Genomic DNA, 21,318 nt, shown 5'->3' with positions numbered 1-21,318 from the left:
AACATTTCAAAGTAAAATGACTGCTGAGAAACTTTTTGTTGGATTTTGTTTATAGGGGGCAAAGAAGAGTTTATCTACAAGTAATAACTAAAAAAAATACTGCTTAGGGGATTCAAACGTTTTTATTTCTCTTTCATGCTTTTAATACAAATTAAGCTGTACACTTATATACAAGAAATATGGGCAAAATGACATGTCTGCAGCACAGTATATCAAGCCAAATATTATTATTCTAACAAAAAACAATTGTGCAAGATATTAAGACTTCAAGATTTTGAATAACAGGCTTGTCATTAACTTAATGTGAGCGCTGACTGACAAAATATTTTAAACCGTTTTAATTTTCGGAGCAGTATTTGAGAAAATTCCCAACATTGATCCACACTTAATAACCAATTTGGATAGTCGTCCAGTCCTTTTTCTCTTAGTCTCTTTAAAGTACTGATAAAAGAATGTAACACATTCCGTTTCTATACTTGTTCTCCTATATATGGATGAAATGTTACACATTAGGAATATTTACAGTAAATATCAAAGCCCACATACAGGATATTATACAAATCAAGTCATCACACCTACAATATTAGTGTTTCTTGACACTTAAATAGGAGTAGAGAACGCGAACACACAACTTGTAAACAGAACTGCTTTAGAATTAAGCAACTGTGACAACCACCTATTTCTTCATTGTTTTTGTATATTTAAAATGCTGTTTTCTATCATAATGCAAATCAAAATCCACATAAAGATGTAGTTTATAAATTAATTCCTCTTCATACATCCTTTGATTAAACAATGATGATAATCATGAAGGCACCGTGAGGGAACTGTTTAGCTGACACAACCAGAGTCACAGTAGCTCAAATTGCCACATAAAAATCACGAAGGTTATTACACAAGGGCTGTGTGCACATCTGAGGACCTCTTTAAAAGAAAATGCAGCTTCAAAGAAACTTTAACACGTTTTTTTAGCCGTTGCTTCATGTGCCGTCACGGTTTCAGACAGGTACCAAACGGCAACAGGAATCATTCCTCGCCCTGCCTCCATTTCTGAGACTCCTCCTGCCGTGCGTCTGGGTGTATCTGGTTCCTCATTCCTCCCAGGACGTTGGAGGTGGCTTCAGTGGCCATGATGAGCGGCTTTACGACAGCCGGCGGCAGCTGGCGGAGGACGCCACCCACCGCCCCCGTCATCCCGCGCTGTTCATGCTCCCTGGTGGCCGTGTCATAGATAGTCAGTGCTGTGTCTGTGATGCCCTGTGGACGGAAGCAAAATCCTCAATAGGTTGTTGTATCAATATCAATGGAATTTGAGTGAAAACATTGTTCATATGTAGTTTTATTGTTTACCTCTTTTACAACGGTGTAGGCTTTGGCTACACCTTCTCTCAGGTCAACAGGCTGATGAGCCAGTCCGTAATGGGAGAACCGTTTCACCCTCTTTGTGTCCCTCTCATCAGGCACCGGGGACACCATGTCGTAGGCCGTCTCAGCTGCTGCCTAAATTGACACACGTCGATAAGATTGGTCGGACGCCTCGTGAGCGCGTCGGTTTTGAGCGAGAGCACAACCACGGGTTTACCTGGATGGTCCGCACCATCCGGTTGGTGAGCTCCAGGGCGGCCATGGCGGTAGAGGTTCCGAAGGAGGCGGTGCCGCGCTGAAACCCGCGGACGATGCGGCCGTCTTTCCTGTACTGCTCGATCGGGAGCCAGACCAGGTCCCTGAATCCCTGAACTGAAGAGAACATGCACCTTAAGAACCGGCAATCCATTACAACTTTTAGTTGATTAGTTGGGAACGTGTCGTTTACTCGCCGAGTTGCACCAGAGAGTGAATAGGTCCCACACCACCCAGTAGTCCTGGTAGCTGGTTCTTTTTTATGTCACTTAGCCACTCGTTTATTGCATAGGCAAACAGCTTATCCACACCCAATAATCTGAAATACAGAGAATAATAAATATCCATCATTTTTGCTGTTACCGCCTTAATCAAATATATAAAATAATAAGCAACGCTGTCTGATATAATGCATCACAGGGGTAAACATACCCTTGTCTGTAGCACAGGCGCCTCAGTTTCAACTCTGAACAATTGAGCTGCGTCAACCCGATAACTATCCCTGCAAACGTTCCCTGTAAGAGAGCAGTCAAAAGATCATTCATAAAGCACAAATAGTATATATCGTGGATTGATGAGCAGGCCTCATGTACCTGCTCCATTGCAACATGTTTCCCGTGGTAATCCAAGCGAATGGGAACCTCACAGGTGAACCGAAACTCCCTTTTTTGAAAAAGCAAATGTTACAGAAACAAGCGATGAAATATTCTCATCAAAAAGCTGTGGGGGGGGGGTTCATTGTTTAGTTATTTAACTAACCTAAAAAAGATGGGTTGGTCTGTGAAAGAAGTAGCTGAGGCCTCATTGTCGTTCACTTCCTCCCTGCCGGATGTGGTGAAACCATTGTGGCTGGAACGCCTCTGGGCGGGAACCGAGATGATGGGCGCCGGGTCCTGGCTGCTGCTGGCCGGCTTGGAGAAGCTGCATGTGATCTCTGGGGCAGCCGTTTTTTTTGTGGAAACACAGACAACTACAGAACAAAATGTCATCAGGAGTCAATACTGGCAAAAAGGGTTTATGTTTAATTCCGTCGCAGTTTGCGGCACTTTTTTTTAACCTTCTTGAGCAGGTGGCGAGAAAAACTCGACCTCAGTCGCGAGACTTGAGAAGAAGTCCTTCAAGAAGAACAGCGCATCCTTGGAACAAACAAAACAAAACAAAAAACATCACATAAAAGGTTACAGAGGACACAGGTGTAAAAACCATCTGTATCAAATACTTTTACCTGATCGATATTGAGGCGGAGAGGCATCAGGGAAACACGCAAACAGCACTCTTGGGGCGCCTGGCCGGACTCGGGACACATGTGCAGTGCCTTAACTGTCAACTAAAACCAAAAGCACACAGTGAGTCACACAAGGCAGAGCCCTGAGCGCGTCAGCGTGAGTGTGACGCTTTCCTCACCATGTTCGAATGGGCTTTTCTGGGCATTTCCTTGCTAGAATACAAGTACAGGAACTTGTTCATCTGTGAAGTGGCCAGTCTGTCTCGAATCTCCAGGTCCTGCACGACAAACACCTGCCGGGACACTGGCTGGTCCGCTGCAGGTCCAGAAGCCACCTGGCCCTGTGGGTACACCTCATGCTGAAATCTCACCTAGGGAAGAGGGCAAAGAGAAGCTGGTAAACGGTGAAGAAATGACAGAGAGACATGATAAACCTGTATTCAGAGGCAAAGAGGAACGTTACTTTGCTGAGCTGTATCTCCATCAGGACTTCAGGGTTTCTTCCTCTTCCGCCTCCCGTCCGCCCTGAAGCCTTTGAGGCCTGTCTCACCGGAGTCTGAGAGGGGGAGCTATGGGGGGTCGACCTGCAAACATGAGGAAGAAAAGGACACTAATTTCTCATGTCGGTTTCCTTTCTAGCACATTGAAGGACCTTGTGTGAACACAGTGAACGTCTCACCCGCGGCTTCTCGCAGGAGAGGATGTGAAAGGGCCGCTCCCAAAGTCCTTCCCACCATAGAGGTGCCATATGACCGAGATCTCTTTGATGAGGTAGCGCACCTCTGGGATGGGAAAGTTCATGGCTCCACGGCTGGAATCACTCCCGTCTAGAGGCTGACTGAAGTAATCGTCTTTGATTTCCACAGGATCTGACGTAAGCCGCTTTACCACCGGCTCTTGATCGATATCCTGAAACACATATTGCTTCCAGTGAGCCACAGGTTTTCAGCCTCCGTGTGACCAGTAGCCAGAGGTGTGTGAGCGAGTAGGTCCCGACCTGTCCTCTGGAACCCGGTGTCTCCAGGATGCAAAAGTCATCGGCCTCGTGCGCCGGGTTAGGGACAGGAGTGATGAGAGGAGAGTGGAGCATCGGGTAAGTGGGGCTCGAAATCTGGTTGACATTCCCGCTCTCATCGGGGAATAAGAAGAGGTCTGAGTGAGGCGGGTCTTGGTCTTCATTCCGCTCGTCACATCCACCTGTAGACGCGTGGGAACATATTGAACCAGGATTAAGTGATTCGTGGAGCTAAAAGCTTCAATGTTTACGGAACAAAGTCTTCACCATTCTGCTGCAGCCCTGGTGCATGCTGCCCATCCGTTTCCTCCATGGCTTCACTCATCAGATCCTGCAACATCTGCTGCTCGGTCTCAGCGAGCAGCAGGGTCTGAGATGGGGGCCGGCTGGGAAACTCCGCCTGTCCACAGACACACTCAGAATAAGAAGGGACGACCAGTGGAGATCTTCGGTGCCGCAGTGTTGGTTCACGTCGGCGTGTGACTGCCGACCTTGGTCCTCTGTGTAGTGCCGCTGTGTTTGGCCTCTGGTTCCGCAGGGGGGAGCAAGTCTCCGTAGCTGGCGATGTACTGGATGAGGTTCATGAGGGCAGCGCAGGAGTCGGCACACGTTCTGATGTGGATGACGTCGCTGGAGCAGCGCAGCTCAAATCTGGGCTCCGACTGTCGCCAGAGACACGGTGAACCACGACGCACACAAAAATAAAAAGTTCAGTTACAGACGGTCAACTCTTACCAACTTTCCACCGGCTCCCGGTTTGACCGCTGTAATCCTCAGCTCCAATGTCCCCATGTCTACCACTTGGACGTAATCTGAGAAAAACAGAAGCAAGCATTGGTCGAAGCTGTGCGTGAACATTTTAAGCAGTTGAATTCAAATCCTTGCGCGTGTCAACTGACCTCGCACCAGATTGACAGAAACCGCGTTACTCTTGTCTGAGAGGAACAGAGCCGCTTCGTCCAAAATGATCCTGTGCAGAAGACGTTATTCTCAGCAAAAGTAACTCGATCGTAATTTGTTCGCTCAATGTTGTGTCGGCAAAACCAGTAGCCAGCTCATACCTGAGTGTTGAGGAGGACAGATCTAAGGAGACGCTGCTGGAAATGCTAAAAGTCTCTACAATTAATAGCGATCTGAGTGGCAGGTTGAGGGGTCTGTCAAGAGAGAAAAATACATTTAAAATAGGGTGTTGGCAGCTGAAAACCTTGTTCCTTTCTATACTGTCTTAGATGAGGACCCTCTAAACTATAAAAAGGACAAAAACAAATAACTTTACTTAGTGGGAGGTCAGAAGTCTACGTTACCTGTAGTCTAGAGAGCAGCTCCACAGGTGTAAGTGTAGGGTGGTGACAGACGCAGGAGGCGCGTAACCCAACACAGGCTCATCGGAAACATTCAGAAAGTCAACAATCTGTTGACACATAAATTGGCATTAAGGCAGCGAATGGGATATTTAATTGTATTTCCAGGAGATGTTCTCTTAAAATTAATGTGAAGACAAAAGACGCAAAACGCTATTGAAGGAGTTAGTGAATGAGTAGCTCCATATTGACCTACCTGGTCATACCAGCCCAGGCTGGGAGAGACCACTCTGTGCTGAAGTGTGGCTCCTCTCACTCCAACAGCAATCAGAAATTCCTATTAAAAAAAGGGTTAGCTAAAAGCTAAAATGATATATTCAAACACAAGTTGCCTCAAATAAGGGAAATGTTTACTGAATGTGGATGAAACCGTCACGTCGCCGCAGCATACAAAACGACCTACCTTGACATTGCGTTCCGCACTCTGGGAGGAGATTTTGACGGCCACGGACAGCATGCTGCGGGCCTCGAGCCCGATGCCCTCCAACGGGGTTGAGGCCCTCTCGGGAGAGGTCTCGGATTGGTAGATGGTCGGCTCCAGCCAGTGGGGATGCGTCCTGCATGGCAACTTGACATCCGAGACAGAGGTGCCTCCATTCACGAGGCCTGAACAGATTAACAGAGGGACAAGAATGACGAACCGGTGATGTAGAAACAACAGGGTCGATATGTGGGAAAAATATCACGTACACGAAACACGGTTATGGTGAATGTGTTTGTTTACCTTGATGATACATGTGCATATTACTGGTGTGAAAGCAGATGTAGTGTTGGTCCTTATATCCTTCGTACTGCGTCACACTGAACAACACCGCGTTTTTCACCTCCAGCCAGAACTCGCCATGTTTGTTTTTCAGTACAGTTTTATCCTCCTTCTGGGAGAAAGACGAAAAAAAAAAGAAAAAAAAAGTAAATTACCCGGTCCATAAAACCTGACGTGAGGACACTCTGTGATGGTAAAACGGCCGTGAGTTCACCTTAGCATTAGTCTGAAGGGCCACCAGGCCATGATTGACAGCGATGATGACGGAGAACAGGCTCTGGGAGGTCTTGCTCTGGACTTTGGGCTTTTTCTTCTTGCGAGACCTGAGGCCCAGGTCCGACGCAGGAGAGTAATAGTTCATGGTCTCCTCTTCTGAGCCACTGTCCTCTGTCAGCACAACACAAAGCATGTTTCTTGACGTGACAACCTCATTTCAGATGTTTCTACTGAAACGCTAATGTTGTTTTTTTTGTCGTCTCACCCTCGGGACCAGTGGAGCGGAACTGGCTGAAGCTGTCTTTGGAGTACGTGTTGATCAGCTGACTGGCAACTGAGAGTCCAACTCCGTACGGCATGCTTTCCACCGTCTCCACTGGAGACGGAGCAGTTGGCTCCCATAGCAACAGGTCATTGTTTATCCTAAAATATACGTTTCACAATGGTTGAGTGCATGAAGAGACCTGTATGTATCTCATCATGGGGATGTTCACACTGTTTGTCTTTTAATTCCGTGATCTATTCAAACAACAATCCTTCCCAAAATGATTATTCGTTGACTCGTTGACAAAAAACGTGAACATTGGCATCATATCACAAATGTGTTACCTGTTGTGTAGTTTTTCATAAAATGCCTTGCCAGGAAGCACTAATTGCACATTGGGGAAACACAGCTCGAGGATGAAGCGCGAGTTGTTTGTGGTTTTTTCTTGGAACTCTGTCATTTCAGCAGCATCGCCGGGGATGACCATCTGGAGGTAAAAAACAAACAGACAAAAAAACACATTGTCAACAAGTTTGAAATGCAAAGCGGATGTTGCCCTTTGCATAAGGATGCATCTGTCAATGAAATATAATCAAATAGAGAATACCCTCGCTACTGAATGCAAATGTTCAACCTGCACAGAAAATACACCTGCTTTTGACGCTACCATCAGAACTAAGACAACAATTCGATTAATAAGCAAATTTAAACAAATAGGGGTGCTGCAGTATTTCTATGAAGGTATGTGTTGTTTCCCTGATATTACACATATCTGTGCCTTGAGTACATTGTTCATACAGTATGTGGTCTTATGAAAAGGTCCAAACGGAGCATTTTCTGATTGACAAGTTGTATTAGCAGACTAACGTGAAACAATCTGGTGGTTTTCATACACATAACAGCTGCTCTCGGTACTTCATCAACATTTAAAAAAATAGAAGAATATATATTTGCATTTTTAGTGTGACCCTTTGGCTACGACACACCTCTTCATTCTCATACATGACCCTGCGTGACGAAAATGGAGATGGCTCTGGTTTCCCAAAGTCACACACGTCCTTCAGTGAATGGGCAGCCCCTTCCTCCTCTTCCTCTTCAAGGGAATGGTCCTCAGCACACTCGTCATCCTCAGCTGTGATCCGCTCAAGTATTGAGTGGACTGCAGTGGGGTTCATCTTCAGCACGATCCTGCTCACGAGAGATTTGATATCACTGTGGGGTTCCACTAAATAAGCAGAGCAGCTTGTGGTTGGTTGGATAAACTTACCTCGGCCAATCAAATTTGACACTTTCAGACGTCGTCATTTCTCCCTCCATGGTGTGAGACACCCTGAGGAACCGGGCGGCTGCTTGATCCGGCTCCTCCTGAAACTTCCCTATGTACGAAAAAAAAAAAAATCAAAAGCAGTTAAAGAGCAAATCTATCCTGATCGAAAGAAATCTATAGGGGGAGTTTTACACCACATACCAATGAGCTCCCTGAAAGTGAGCTCCATTTTGGTTTGGTCAGGCGAGCTGCCGCCCATGAACTCGGTCTTCACTTCCAAGTCTTCCAGCTCCATGTAAAAGACTTCCTTCTGCAGGGACTTCTTAAACCAAGGGCCCCTCTCCTGATCTGAACGCAGGTCGGGGATGGGGAAGCGGATGGCGAGGCCCAGCAACGGGGCATTGACAGTCAGCGTCACATGACAGTTGGTGGGAGTATGGTGGTCATCAAGGAAAACCTCTGTAAAGGCCTTGTGCTGTGTCAAAGGGACACAGAATTACAAAAAAGAAGTCCTGTTAGAGAGCATATATATTTACTGCATTGTCACACCTGCTCCTCCAGATCTGGCTAGAAACGTGACGCCCTCACCAAGCTGACATGTTTGTTATAGGATGTGTACATGTGGGAAGCCATCAACTCTGTGGTAGCCAGCTTCTGAGGTTGTAGCAGTGAATTGAGACGGTCCACAATGCTGATGTCCAACTCCGAGCGCACCGGCCCCAGCTCCACCTGGATCTCCGCTTTCCTAGGAACGGTGCTGCGGCGAACCTGGCCGCCCTGCACAGAGCAGAGAGTAAGAGTAAGAGCCTGACAATGACACACACACGGCTTTTGCGTGCCAAGTGTTGTATTTTGTGTTTCATGTCCGACGGTTACCTGAGGGCCTCTGCGCTCGGCCTGTTTGTAAAGTAGGTGAAGGCAGCTGGTAAGCGGCGTGTCAGCTCCGACTGCAGTGTCAAACGTCAGGAGCTGAGGGACGACAGAGAAAGTATTTGGAATCCCTCTCGATGTAATTCCACGCACGAGGACTCTTTAGCAAACCGAAGATCAGCGCACTGCGAGATGTGCTTAGCTTGGACTTGAAACACTAACCTCAGTGTACTGGATGCCCTTTTGGGAGCCACCGGGGACACCCTCCGAGGGGAAAAGACACTCCAAAAACTCCATCTGGCGAAGGGAGACGTCGGTACTGAAGGTCCGCAGACTGGATCCCTGACAGTGCTCATAGAAGATCTTTAGGCCCTGGCCCACAAACCTGCAAAGAGTTTCCCAGATCAGTTTGTTGAATCAAGAATAACCTTTGCATAAAAGGAATTGGTTGTAAACAAAAGTGCACCTCAGGTGGTCATGGGGGCAGGCTTGGTTAAACACCGCCCGAGACTGGAGGAAGGCGGGCGGGGCGAGCTGGCCCGGGCCCAGCATGCGGAAGTAGTGTGCGGCCATGGGGCCGAGGGGACTGGGAGCAGCATCTGGCGGCGGCAGCGGGTCGATGTGGAGGACCGAGACGGCGAGGCTACTCAGTGTCAACGTCAACACCAACTCCGGCCTTGACTCGTCACCGTGAGTTTTGGACGGATGGGCTGAAAAATACAACAATGGCAGAATGTAACATCGCTCTCCCTCTGAAACACATGGAAACAGGGTGACTGTATTTAATAGTTTAACGTGTTGAAATGATGTATACAGATAAACTGAGATACTTACTACTCTGTCTCAGTAATTTATGAGCAAGTTCTGAATCCCGCGACTGGATGGGAGTCTCGTTAGTTTGCCTCTCTCTTTGTCGGGGTACATCCATGTAATCATCCCACATAGCCTACAAACACAGATTCACAGTTTACTGCGGACAACTTTTACAGCACAAACTAAAAACGGCTGCATGTCACATGCGTCCTAATTTAGTCAGTATGAAGATGCGATGAGATTTTACTATCTGACAAAGTAACCATAACACTCAGATGCTAAACTAAATTCAAGTTCCCTGCGTCTTTATGACTGCGGCCGAGGAGGTGAAGACTTACTGTTGAAATTCCAGTAGGAGATTCTCCTGGGGAGGCAGAGTAGTTGCTATTGAGAGACAAATCCAAGTCAACGGTGGGTGGTTCACCCAGAGGAGGAAGGGATGATAAGCTGTGAGACATGTCCATGTCTGCCATGGAGAAGAACACATCATCTACGGCAACCACATATGGTTTTAGAAATGAAAAGAAAAGGGGAAAGACACGAAAAGAACACATTCTATTAGATAAATGCAACTACAACATCCTGGTTCTCAGAAAGGTCAAGGGGCCACGGGAAGGTGTTTGGGTCCAACCTCGACTAGACACAGTTCTGGTGGTCTGGCTCTCAAAGAGGTCGGGGTCTGTTCCCAGCACAGCGGTGTCCTTCTTGAGACAGCGGTTCAGTTCCATATGGAGCCGATACTCATCCTCTTGCTGTATGGGTCTGCTCTTTCTGTCTTTCGCCCATTCTTGCACACACAAAAAAAACAAGAAATACTATATTCACTCCACTTCCAAGTAACTCATTTACTCACGTACATCATCACCCCGTTTGATTGGAATGTTGTCTCTGATCTATCACCACAGATGAGACACACCTCCCCCAGAAAAAGCTCCACACAAGTCCAGGAGAAGATGAACTTGCCGAGGAGACAGAAGAACGAGAAGTGTGTCGATATGTCCAACAACATCCAGCTGCAAAGCAAAGCGTGTAAAACACCCTGTTAAAATCAATTACGCACTGTTTGTAATATTGACTATTGAAATAATCCAGATTTGTTTTCTTATAGTATTTTGGACTGAAGAAATTAATCTACCTTCGCTCCAGGCATAGCCAAGTTGTTTTTCAGAGTGAGGGACAACTCGATTTTACCACAGAGGCTCCCGATCTGCACGGGTTCAAAGCGTGTCGTCGAGGACAGAGGCTCCGTAAACTGAGGATGAGGCTCACATATTATTTTGGGATTCCAGCTAGGGGAGAGCTTTGGCTCAGTTTCCTGAAAAATAAAGAGACACATTTATTAAAAAGGCAGACACACACATACATACACGTTCCTGCGTTACAAGTTTCAAAGACTCACTGCACCAACCATTGAAGTGGGGGAAGATTTACAAGCAGGACGGGACACATCAGAAAACTCATCCCAGAATACAGTGATGCCTTCCATCTGCAGGTTTTTATGTGCGAACGTGGTTGGCTGATGCACATTCACGCTGGAAGTCTCCTCGCCTGTTTCATCGCAGTAAACAATTCTGTAAGAAACCGCAGAACACAATTAGTTAGAAAGGGAAAACTTTTTTTGAAGACACGCTACATAATGGCGCGTCTTCCATACGTGTAGCTGCAACCTTTTCTCGATTCACAGCCGAAATCAAAACTGAAAAAAATATTCAATGGTATTTTTTCTTGTTCCCCTTATTTATGCGTTTTCTTTTTTGACTGATCCTAAACTTTAGAAATTAAAACTGATGATGGAATGTTCAATAACGGATGGAGGCGTGTAGTTAAAATCTAATGCTTCAAAATATGTCATAGTATGTTATGCTAAAGGTTATGTACCATTTTGCTAATGTTCTGGTTTCCCATACTGTCCAAACTTACTTTTTTATTCGAATCTCAAGGGCGATCCCGGTTTTAGAATCATCTGGAATGTGTTCAACTCTGAGAACAGTTTCCAAAAATGTCACTTTAACTCTTCTCAGAACTGCAAGGAAAGAAAATGAACAGAAATTACAAATTCTAGGTCGGTTAACGTTTTAAAACGGTGCTTAACAGTGTCCACTTATTGTACCCGTCTCGATCGTTTCTGCAAACTTCTCCAACCCCTCAAAAGGCTGGAAACTCTCTCCCATATCGTCTGTAAGTTTCTGGCTGAGACACTCTTTGGCAAGTTGCATGCTGCTCGTCATGAAACTGGACCAGCACATGGGCTCCGTGCCGGATGCTGGAGAGACAGCCAGCGGTGACATAGTCATTGACTTTTCAATAAAACCAAGTGTCAACTTTTTAATACGCTACAGAATGGCGAGACATTTAAATCCAACCAGATGGTGTTTTAGTAGCACGTAATACAGCTTCTCCTCACCTCCTCTTGGTCTTGGTCTGAGCACCATCTCCAAACCCTTGACCTCGAGGTCGCAGTTTTCGTGCAGTAGGGCTGCCCACGGAACGGTTAGTGAAATTGTCTGGATAAAACCTGTGATTACTTCAAAAGGGGCATCTGCCGTCTCTAGGAGTTCATTGAGTGACTGTTGAACAAGAAAAAGAAACATAGAAGCGTTCAAAAAAAAGATTCTGTAACTTAAATCAAATCATTAAATCTGTATTAAAGGTAACATTACACACACACACCCATTTATCCAATGGCACTTGTGCAAGTGATCCTGTGCCTTGATAGAGGTCTAAACTAAGCTGATCCAAGCTCAGTTTCTCCTCCAGAAAGTTGCCAAGGTACCGATGCAGGAGGTATCTGCAGGCCCGCTTCTTGATGGACTCCGAAAACGGCCAAGGCATCTTGACTCAATAGGCAGCACGCATGCAACGACAGGGATCTGGAGGCCACCGAAATGCTACGGCAACTCGGACGACTATGAATTAAGGACTGGCTGTTACAGTTGTGTCATCCTGTCGACCTGAAGACATGGAGAAATCTTGAGCTCAAACACCCTTCACATCCCAAGATTAGGGACACTCCGCAGGATGCTTTGACATTCGGGGATATGTGTGGGAATTGGTGGGACTCCAGTTTGCGGCTCCTATTAAAAGACAGATGTAATGTAAGAGGTCATTTGAGACTTGACACAACATGGCACTTTGAAACACAACCGAAACCAGAAACTCCTCGAATGCGTCGGTTTACGTCGGATGCAGTTTTAAATTTACCCTGAAAACCATTATACTATAGCGCAGCATTTTCAACAGTGTCATTGTTATCCTAAGCACACATTGATCCTCAAGCCAAACGCTCTTGCGAAATAACTGTTTTGGACTTTTTAAACGCTACAAACTCGCCAATCAATAACTACCAATCAGCTGTGATCACTTAGTCAAGAGACGAGGGTCGCGCTAGCAAAACAAATGTATGTCTTTTCGCTAGCTAACTAGCGACATTAGCTAGCCTGTGAACCAATCCTGTCTGCACAGTGAGGCAACATTAGCTTAGCCGGCTAACGTCAGGCTAAAGACTGTAGCGGTATAGGCTCGCTAGATGGCCAGCTAACCCTAAAATCCAACATTTATTAAGTTACATCTTCCCTCAACAACGTGTACGCTAACAGGAATGCCGTTACATGCAGGCACCAGAGGACTAGGCCGAAACGAGTAAGTAAACAAACAGGGTTGAATGTGTCAGCGCGGCTGTGGAGTTACCTTCCGTCTGAGTTGTTTACAAACACTTTCATGACTCCGCACCAACTGAGCCTCCACCGGGAAGGGATTAGGAAGTGACGTCATGACATGGCGGCTCCGTGCAGACCTTTTGGACGGGAATTGATTTAAAGGTTTTCGCTCAGCTCATTATCTTCAGACGGTTTTAAACAGGGCGCGTGTGGATGAGACTTCAGTCACCGGTTACTGACAACATTTAAAGCGCAACGGTTCGTCGTTACGATCTACCGCGAGGGTGACGAGTCATTTGACGGAACGGAAACCACCTCTCGGCGGACCGGAAGCTTCCACAATCCAGAAGAACCCAACCGACGAGGAGGTGAGAAACGGGAACACGCTTTAGGTTAGAAAAGACGTCTGCAACGTGTTCAGATCAGACGTGTGACATGTGGCATGTGGGTTGAATGTATCTGAATGAATGCAAATACGCAAATAGGCCAAAGAGCAGTTTACCGCTTTGCCGACGTTAGTTTTCTGAGTTTAGCTGCCCCCGGATGTGACGTTAGCTAGCAAACATTAGCCATCTAAGTTAGATTAGTCTTATCTAACTCACGTTACATGTTCTATGATTTGCATAAATATAAAATATGCATAAAAGTCATATTTAAATATTTAAAATCAGATCCGCCTCCACCAACTAAAACAAGATGATGCCACATAGTAATAGTCGTATTGCTTTAGTGAAGAATTTAAGTACATTGTCCACTGCTGAATGGGGGCAGATGTGCCAAATAGGTATTCAACTATCCTTCAATGTGTTGCTTCTTTGACTGGCTTTATTACAGCGTCGTGGGTTGAGTTTATAATGTATAGGAAATGGCAAATGTCTGTTTCTATATCTCTCATTCTAATTGAGTTTACCAGCACTGTGTTGATTTAATCAGCAGTTTAACAAAAATGCATCGCTGCTTTGGAGGACCGATAGTGAAGATGTACAGATGGAAGTGTCACTACGTTGTTTATTTTCATGGAATCCATTGATACGTCTGCGTTTAGCAGCCTGTTACATTCAGAGGGATTTTCATGAGTGAAGCATTTGTAAGATGATGGGGAAAAAACACCGAGAGAACTCATCTTCCAGAAATACTGGAGACTACGTTAGTCTTCTTTTGTGGGAACACATTGGCCTTTTTCAATTTCTGAGTCATTGCTAAACTGTGCAGAAGAAGGAAGTGTTTCTCACACTGATACCTCATGTGTTTAAAATAGTCCACCTAGCACTTCTAAAGTAAAAACAGTTTACAGTCAAATGCTTGTTAGTTCCAGTTCTGCTTTTTATCTTGAGATAATGGTCCTTAAGGAAACACGTGATTAAACAAATGTACTTTTGCCAATAAAGCTGTGCATTGCAGTGCCTTACGTTTTTGGCCTGTTATACTGGTGTATTTCAGCTTTTACTACCAATCCTAGCGAATACTTGACAGCTAGTCCAATGTTGTTACCATGGCAGCAGTAAAAAAAAAAGCTGCTTGTTCTGACAGGCCCAGTAAACCACAGGCTTTCTGATGTGAGCTCATTTATTGTTGACAGACATCTTTTTCTATGATTCAGTAAGTGTTTTATAACATACAGATTATCATCCGGGCTTCCGCCGAGTCAGCCAATACAGTTGTTTTTCTGTGACAGGGGATGGATGTAGACTGCCAGCCCGAGGAATCCGTCACCTCTTCCTTTGAGGAGGACTGCGTTGTGCTTGGAAGTGTCAAGGACATGAGTTTGGAGGCAGAGGCCGTGGTAAAAGACGTGCTTTTTGCCGTGGATGAAATGCACGTGTCGCAGAGTCTCAACAGCGCGTCAGATGTGGCCTACATCAATGTGGAAACAAGAGAGGGAAACCGATATTGTCTGGAGCTCACAGAGGCCGGATTAAGGGTAAGCTTTGTGAAAAGGGCAGCATTGTGGCGTCGTGTTTTATTTCCTATTGTATGCATGTTTTATAATGAAATCCCCTCTGGCGAACAGGTGGTGGGCTATGCCTTCAATCAAGTGGACGAGGATTTAAACACACAGTATCACGAGACCGTTTACTCACTTCTCGACAAGCTGAGTCCGGGCTACAGGGAGGCCTTCGGGAATGCTTTGCTCCAGCGGCTGGAGAGGCTGAAGCAAAACGGACAGTAAAAAGGACCAAGATTCCAAAGTGGAACAAAGGTTGTTGATGAGAGTATGTGGATAAAGGCAAAGTCTGGTCAAATATGTGACATCCACCTCCCTAGCTACCGCTACAATAAGGGGTAGCCTTCGCTATCGACTGCTTGGTTTCAGACTTCCATAGCGAAGAACGTCATGTGGATTGCCAGTATGGGGTCTGTTGCAACATTGACTTTACTGTGGAAAGATTTTCCCACCTTGCGGTTTTGTAGCTATGCACATCTTTTGAGAATGTTGCACCTACTCCAACTCTAAATGAGCCGGGACAGGCCCCCCTCGCTGCCTGCACTGAAACGTTTAGCAGCCTGTTACATTCAGAGGGATTTTCATGAGTGAAGCATTTGTAAGATGATGGGGAAAAAACACAGAGAGAACTCATCTTCCAGAAATACTGGAGACTATGTTAGTCTTCTTTTGTGGGAACACATTGGCCTTTTTCAATTTCTGAGTCATTGCTAAACTGTGCAGAAGAAGGAAGTGTTTCTCACACTGATACCTCATGTGTTTAAATTGTCCAACTAGCACTTCTAAAGTAAAAACAGTTTACAGTCAAATGCTTGTTAGTTCCAGTTCTGCTTTTTATCTTGAGATAATGGTCTTTAAGGAAACACGTGATTAAACAAATGTACTTTTGCCAATAAAGCTGTGCATTGCAGTGCCTTACGTTTTTGGCCTGTTATACTGGTGTATTTCAGCTTTTACTACCAATCCTAGCGAATACTTGACAGCTAGTCCAATGTTGTTACCATGGCAGTAAAAAAAAAAGCTGCTTTTTCTGACAGGCCCAGTAAACCACAGGCTTTCTGATGTGAGCTCATTTATTGTTGACAGACATCTTTTTCTATGATTCAGTAAGTGTTTTATAACATACAGATTATCATCCGGGCTTCCGCCGAGTCAGCCAATACAGTTGTTTTTCTGTGACAGGGGATGGATGTAGACTGCCAGCCCGAGGAATCCGTCACCTCTTCCTTTGAGGAGGACTGCGTTGTGCTTGGAAGTGTCAAGGACATGAGTTTGGAGGCAGAGGCCGTGGTAAAAGACGTGCTTTTTGCCGTGGATGAAATGCACGTGTCGCAGAGTCTCAACAGCGCGTCAGATGTGGCCTACATCAATGTGGAAACAAGAGAGGGAAACAGATATTGTCTGGAGCTCACAGAGGCCGGATTAAGGGTAAGCTTTGTGAAAAGGGCAGCATTGTGGCGTCGTGTTTTATTTCCTATTGTATGCATGTTTTATAATGAAATCCCCTCTGGCGAACAGGTGGTGGGCTATGCCTTCAATCAAGTGGACGAGGATTCAAACACACAGTATCACGAGACCGTTTACTCACTTCTCGACAAGCTGAGTCCGGGCTACAGGGAGGCCTTCGGGAATGCTTTGCTCCAGCGGCTGGAGAGGCTGAAGCAAAACGGACAGTAAAAAGGACCAAGATTCCAAAGTGGAACAAAGGTTGATGAGTGTATGTGGATAAAGGCAAAGTCTGGTCAAATATGTGACATCCACCTCCCTAGCTACCGCTACAATAAGGGGTAGCCTTCGCTATCGACTGCTTGGTTTCAGACTTCCATAGCGAAGAACGTCATGTGGATTGCCAGTATGGGGTCTGTTGCAACATTGACTTTACTGTGGAAAGATTTTCCCACCTTGCGGTTTTGTAGCTATGCACATCTTGAGTGTTGCACCTACTCCAACTCTAAATGAGCCGGGACAGGCCCCCCTCGCTGCCTGCACTGAAACCAAAATCTCTCAAGCATACAAACTAGTTCTGCAGGAATCTGAGCGAAAGCTACAGTTAGCCCCCAACACACTGCCTTGAAAGTAACTGGAGCTTGCATTCCAAGCTGTGAAAAGAGATCCCGGAAGGTTCACTGTATACTCTCAATGGGTTCCTGCACTAGTCCTTCGGTGTTAAGAAATCCATTAGTCACATGGTCATTTTCTGCTGTTGACCAATAAATTCTCAGAACTGTTGGACCTCGTGTTTTACCATCCAGAGTTATCCGACAGGAGGGAAAGCCAGACGTGGCCGCAGTAACAAACTGGTTTTAACAAAACGAGTCCCTTCACTGAATCCTCCAGCATGGATTTTGAAATAAATATGTTCACACTATGCCACATTCATGGGTTTTTATTCTAAATTTACAATCTCCAATTAAACAGGTCTATTAGTACAGTCAGTAAGAAAAAAAACACAAAAGTTTTTTTGAAAATACAGAATGCAATTTTTCTAACTACAGAGCAGACCGTAAGACAATTGCGCTGCAGTGGTGGAAGTGATTCAGGGTCATTGACAAATACAAACTAGTCACATCCATCTCGCTTAAAACCAACTTATGAAGGTTACTGCAGAGTTTAGCATTTTATTTCAGCAGCAGTCAAAATGTGCAAGTTCCAACAAACCAGTGAAAGACATTTGATGAAGGAATAAAATAAAATCTGAACTGGAAACACATATTTCTTTACTCATAGCTGAATCCCTTTTAAAAAGAAAAAAAAAAAAGTATCAAAAGTACTTTGGCCAACTCAGTTTACAATCTGAACTGGGAACCGGATGCAGAATAGGTCTTTCTTGTTGTCATCTCTCAGTTCCCACTCCACGACCAGCTTTATCTGCACATGCAGAAGAGAAATTTAATACAGGTTTTGCCTTTTACACAATAAAATGGAATACACAAAATTACATTTTTACTTAGCAATCTGTCTACATTAAAAAGAACCTGATGGGGAAATAATTTTTTTTTTTAAAAAAGTATGGCTGCGGATTTAATTAGCACTTACGGCAGGGTACTCAGACTTCACAGGAAGAGAGTTCAGATAGTGATACTGCTGCTGCTTCTGGATGGGACACTGGATACCAGACTTGCAGCCATCTTCTATGGGGATGGGGAAGGGGATGGGAACTCCAGCAACGATGCCGTGAACCACGGCTGTGCTTGATTGGCTCTGAACAGCTAGAACAGATCACACACACATGAACAACGTCAGAAAAGCTGATTTTTTTGGACTGTTGGAAGAAGTCCTCTTAAAACAATAAAGCGCCCTTACCACTGTCAAACGTCACGTTGACACTGTAGGACTGTCCTCGTTCTAGCCGACATGGCTGACTGGCACATGGGGTAATGTCCACTATGGAAACTTTGCCAGAAGAGGAACCTTAAAAAAAAAAAAAAAAAAAAAAAAAGTACAGATTAAAAATACCAATTTAATAATTATTAAATTTAAAAAAACTGCGTTGCCTTTAATAGAAAAGTAGAGTTCTCCTGTAGCTTTCCAAAAATGTAAAAAACGATGACTGAGGCAATAGAGTCTCGTGACAAACGATGAGTAACAACGTGAAAACTGAGGATCTGGCATTTAGTCCGTGCAAATGAGACTACGCATTTCTATCATTGACTCTGCTGCGGCTTCTTTTCTCCCCGTTTAGAGATGTGCTAAATCAAATAATCATTCTAGATGGGGTGATATTACGGAGAATCCCCCCCCAAAAATGAAATAGTTCAAAAACAAAAAACGCACATACGAATTGATCACCGGGCCTTTAGATATAACGTTAGTCGGTGCGAAGTTAAAAGCGGTTTGCAACAATACAAACTGAAAGTCTTTCACATGAGTGAAGTCAAGCTTACCGCAGTCGATGAATTTCACTGGCTCGGCACAGGTGAGTCCGATCAAGCAAAGCAGCACGAAAAAACGAGCCCGGACGTCCATGGTTCCTTTCCTGAAAAACCACGAAAAACAAATTAACGTTACGTAATAAAAATAAAGTAAAGCTCACCAAAAGTATGGATTAGGGCGGAAAATGTTGAATCGTTGGACCGTTTGTTTCCTCAAACGTCCTGAATGTAACTTAGTAGTGCTTGTGGAGTTTCACAACACAGAAGACGTAACTCTTCGACTACCTGATATACACGGTAAATACACGATAGCCTTCTGATAAGACTAGTAAAGCTAACAACAAATGATAAAAAACTGTACCTTTGGAGGGCTTCCGTCAGTTTCCGAAGTGAGATAAACAACCACCGCCTGGCACTTTTATTTCCTTGTGTCACGAGACACAAGCCACGCCCATTATCAGAGACAGCTGATTATTAGTGTGGGTTATTTTGTTGCCCGCAGCGAAGCCTGCCAGGAAACTTCCCACCAGTAAGACCCCGCCTTCAAAGATATAATTGAATGCTCAAAATCTCAAGCAGTTCACGAATACATGACTGTAGACACAACCCCAGCCATCTTCAACCCCCACTTAAATAAACATATATCTGGTATATGCGTAGCGTTGAGGCAACAAATAACGTTATTGGCGGAGATATCTGCCTGAAAAACAAAACTGAGGTAAAAAAAAAATCACAAACGGCACAGGCAATGCCTTCAAACTGACATGTAAATTGACGAATCAAACGACTGTATTGAATGAATATGGGCGTATCTATTTGTTAGACAATCATTTCAGCCAATGAAGGCTCGATCAGCCCTTTTGTTGTAGGCTGGGCTTCAAACTACCGACACTTGTTATGGAAGATGTCATTCGTAAGAGGAGCTATGATTACTGCGTCAAAGTCAAAAGTATTGCACCTTGCAAGGTAACGCTTGTTTATCTTATATCGTAGGCAATAGTAGAGACCATAACCTATAAACCAAGTGTCCACAGGGAGAAAAAGAGCTGTGTGTTGAAGTGTTGACAGGTTGTTATTAAGCTAGCCTTTCGCGCGACCGTTAGCTAACTAGCTAACGTTAGCTTACCCCAGAGCTCCGTTAAGTGTCCTGTCGTGCGATCTGATCTTAACATCATATACACGTTTCTTGTCAGGGCATCAACTCTTGTGTCCAACCACAATGTGAGCCAACTGCTACATCGACTTCCTCAAAAACAGCCCCCCCTTTACACAACGGGGCTCCATCGCTTCAGCAGCGCATCCAACCGGCAGACGACGGCGGGGTCAGAACCATCTGAAGATAAAGTGCAACTCACTGAGTCATGTGTGAAGGTCAGTTAGATGCCCACGATTAAGCATCATACGCCCATGTCTTAAAATCCAAACGTTGTATTGATCCCCCCACATTACACTGCGAAAACACTTGAAATGTCATTTATAGTTACTTACTTCAGCGTTATGTGTAATCATGATCTCGCCCCCCCCCCCCCCCCCCCCTTCTAAACAGAGACTAGGGGAAATCATGGAGAAGGGTGATTATCTGAGAATACATGTGGAGGGTGGAGGCTGCTCGGGGTTTCAATACAAGTTTTCTGTTGACAACAAAAGGAATGAAGATGACAGGTAAACTACCGCAAACCTACCTTTTGAGGTTTTTGTTTTACACATTGTGTTATTACCGTCTATTAATCCAATCAACTGTGTTCCCGCCTGCATTCGTCGCTGCTCTGCTTTCAGAGTGTTCGAGCAGGGAGGAGTGGGGATTATTGTGGACGAGGAAAGCCTGGAGTTCGTCAAAGGAGCCACTGTGGACTTCACCCAGGAGCTGATCCGCTCCACCTTCCTCGTGCTCAAGAATCCTCAAGCCGATCACGGCTGCTCCTGTGGCAGCTCCTTCTCTGTCAAACTATGACCTTGCAACCACCTCGCTTGATACCCTGGTTTGTGTGCAAAACACAATTAAATATCAGACAATTTTAAACATAATGGATTGCACCTACTGGTTTTCTAGGTGTGAACCAATTGAACTGAATCAAAGGCCGGGGTATATATTTATGAACGTGTTATTTTGCAGACAGTGAGTGAGTCTGCTCATTGATAGCTGAGTTGCCGATATTCGACTGTTAATCATCATGCATTCAAACCAATACAAACGCTGAAATGAGTTGTTAGGCTTTCCCTGGGTGTAAAAAATGTAAATAGTCTAAATATATCATCGCAGTTATTGTATTTGTTTCATCTAACATTAAATGGAGTGAATTATGGATGTATTTATATCTTGAGTCTTTTCAGTTATTATTAAAAGCAAATTGTGTGTTATATAATGGATTGCACTTTCATTATTACATTAGAGTGATGAAAGGGTACCAAACAAATGTCTCTATTTATTGA

At 44.9% G+C, this 21,318-nt stretch overlaps 5 protein-coding genes across 8 annotated transcripts; 3 read left to right on the top strand and 2 right to left on the bottom strand.

The window, feature by feature from the left end:
- Positions 1-103: 103 nt before the first annotated feature.
- On the bottom strand, positions 104-13,392 carry atg2b (autophagy related 2B). 2 transcript variants are annotated; one of them, XM_040199406.2, is made up of 43 exons: positions 13,103-13,392; positions 12,086-12,489; positions 11,820-11,982; positions 11,526-11,678; positions 11,336-11,438; positions 10,824-10,986; positions 10,551-10,730; positions 10,332-10,428; positions 10,047-10,202; positions 9,754-9,905; positions 9,437-9,548; positions 9,069-9,312; positions 8,825-8,987; positions 8,609-8,701; positions 8,321-8,509; positions 7,934-8,207; positions 7,733-7,841; positions 7,452-7,653; positions 6,810-6,952; positions 6,466-6,623; positions 6,199-6,371; positions 5,946-6,096; positions 5,625-5,827; positions 5,418-5,498; positions 5,165-5,271; positions 4,922-5,014; positions 4,760-4,830; positions 4,596-4,672; positions 4,352-4,522; positions 4,128-4,260; positions 3,843-4,042; positions 3,525-3,754; positions 3,309-3,429; positions 3,025-3,216; positions 2,846-2,947; positions 2,678-2,756; positions 2,380-2,590; positions 2,214-2,283; positions 2,053-2,135; positions 1,818-1,939; positions 1,583-1,737; positions 1,351-1,500; positions 104-1,257 (listed from the first exon to the last, which is right to left on the bottom strand). In XM_040199406.2, the coding sequence occupies exons 2-43, from the start codon at positions 12,245-12,247 to the stop codon at positions 1,027-1,029; spliced, it is 6,222 nt and encodes a 2,073-aa protein (XP_040055340.2). In that variant the 5' UTR covers positions 12,248-12,489; positions 13,103-13,392; the 3' UTR covers positions 104-1,026. The 2 variants fall into 2 exon arrangements, with proteins under 2 accessions (XP_040055340.2, XP_040055341.2); XM_040199407.2 differs by having other exon boundaries at positions 5,946-6,093.
- Positions 13,301-15,931, top strand: gskip (GSK3-beta interaction protein). 3 transcript variants are annotated; one of them, XM_078089869.1, is made up of 4 exons: positions 13,394-13,439; positions 14,602-14,670; positions 14,747-14,992; positions 15,083-15,931. In XM_078089869.1, the coding sequence occupies exons 3-4, from the start codon at positions 14,750-14,752 to the stop codon at positions 15,239-15,241; spliced, it is 402 nt and encodes a 133-aa protein (XP_077945995.1). In that variant the 5' UTR covers positions 13,394-13,439; positions 14,602-14,670; positions 14,747-14,749; the 3' UTR covers positions 15,242-15,931. The 3 variants fall into 3 exon arrangements, with proteins under 3 accessions (XP_040055359.1, XP_040055360.1, XP_077945995.1); XM_040199425.2 differs by lacking the exon at positions 14,602-14,670 and having other exon boundaries at positions 13,301-13,439; XM_040199426.2 differs by lacking the exon at positions 14,602-14,670 and having other exon boundaries at positions 13,367-13,463.
- A 53-nt stretch (positions 15,932-15,984) lies between these two features.
- LOC144382983 (GSK3-beta interaction protein-like) lies at positions 15,985-17,384 on the top strand. Its single transcript, XM_078089871.1, has 3 exons — positions 15,985-16,122; positions 16,199-16,444; positions 16,535-17,384. Exons 2-3 carry the CDS (start codon positions 16,202-16,204, stop codon positions 16,691-16,693), a joined length of 402 nt encoding a protein of 133 aa, XP_077945997.1. The 5' UTR covers positions 15,985-16,122; positions 16,199-16,201; the 3' UTR covers positions 16,694-17,384.
- Positions 17,385-17,386: 2 nt separating this feature from the next.
- Positions 17,387-20,229, bottom strand: LOC120832809 (NPC intracellular cholesterol transporter 2). Its single transcript, XM_040199424.2, has 6 exons — positions 20,015-20,229; positions 19,250-19,429; positions 18,901-18,992; positions 18,320-18,427; positions 18,053-18,225; positions 17,387-17,884 (listed from the first exon to the last, which is right to left on the bottom strand). The coding sequence occupies exons 3-6, from the start codon at positions 18,980-18,982 to the stop codon at positions 17,798-17,800; spliced, it is 450 nt and encodes a 149-aa protein (XP_040055358.1). The 5' UTR covers positions 18,983-18,992; positions 19,250-19,429; positions 20,015-20,229; the 3' UTR covers positions 17,387-17,797.
- Positions 19,715-21,201, top strand: isca2 (iron-sulfur cluster assembly 2). The gene is made up of 4 exons (XM_040199423.2): positions 19,715-19,854; positions 20,082-20,259; positions 20,435-20,550; positions 20,665-21,201. The coding sequence occupies exons 1-4, from the start codon at positions 19,793-19,795 to the stop codon at positions 20,837-20,839; spliced, it is 531 nt and encodes a 176-aa protein (XP_040055357.1). The 5' UTR covers positions 19,715-19,792; the 3' UTR covers positions 20,840-21,201.
- Positions 21,202-21,318: the final 117 nt, after the last annotated feature.

Source organism: Gasterosteus aculeatus, chromosome 15 (genome assembly GCF_964276395.1).
Source record: "Gasterosteus aculeatus chromosome 15, fGasAcu3.hap1.1, whole genome shotgun sequence".
In the NCBI taxonomy this organism is placed as follows: Eukaryota; Metazoa; Chordata; class Actinopteri; order Perciformes; family Gasterosteidae; genus Gasterosteus; species Gasterosteus aculeatus.
The sequence above is the reverse complement of the archived record's forward strand: the minus strand, read 5'-3'. Positions and strand labels throughout refer to the sequence as shown.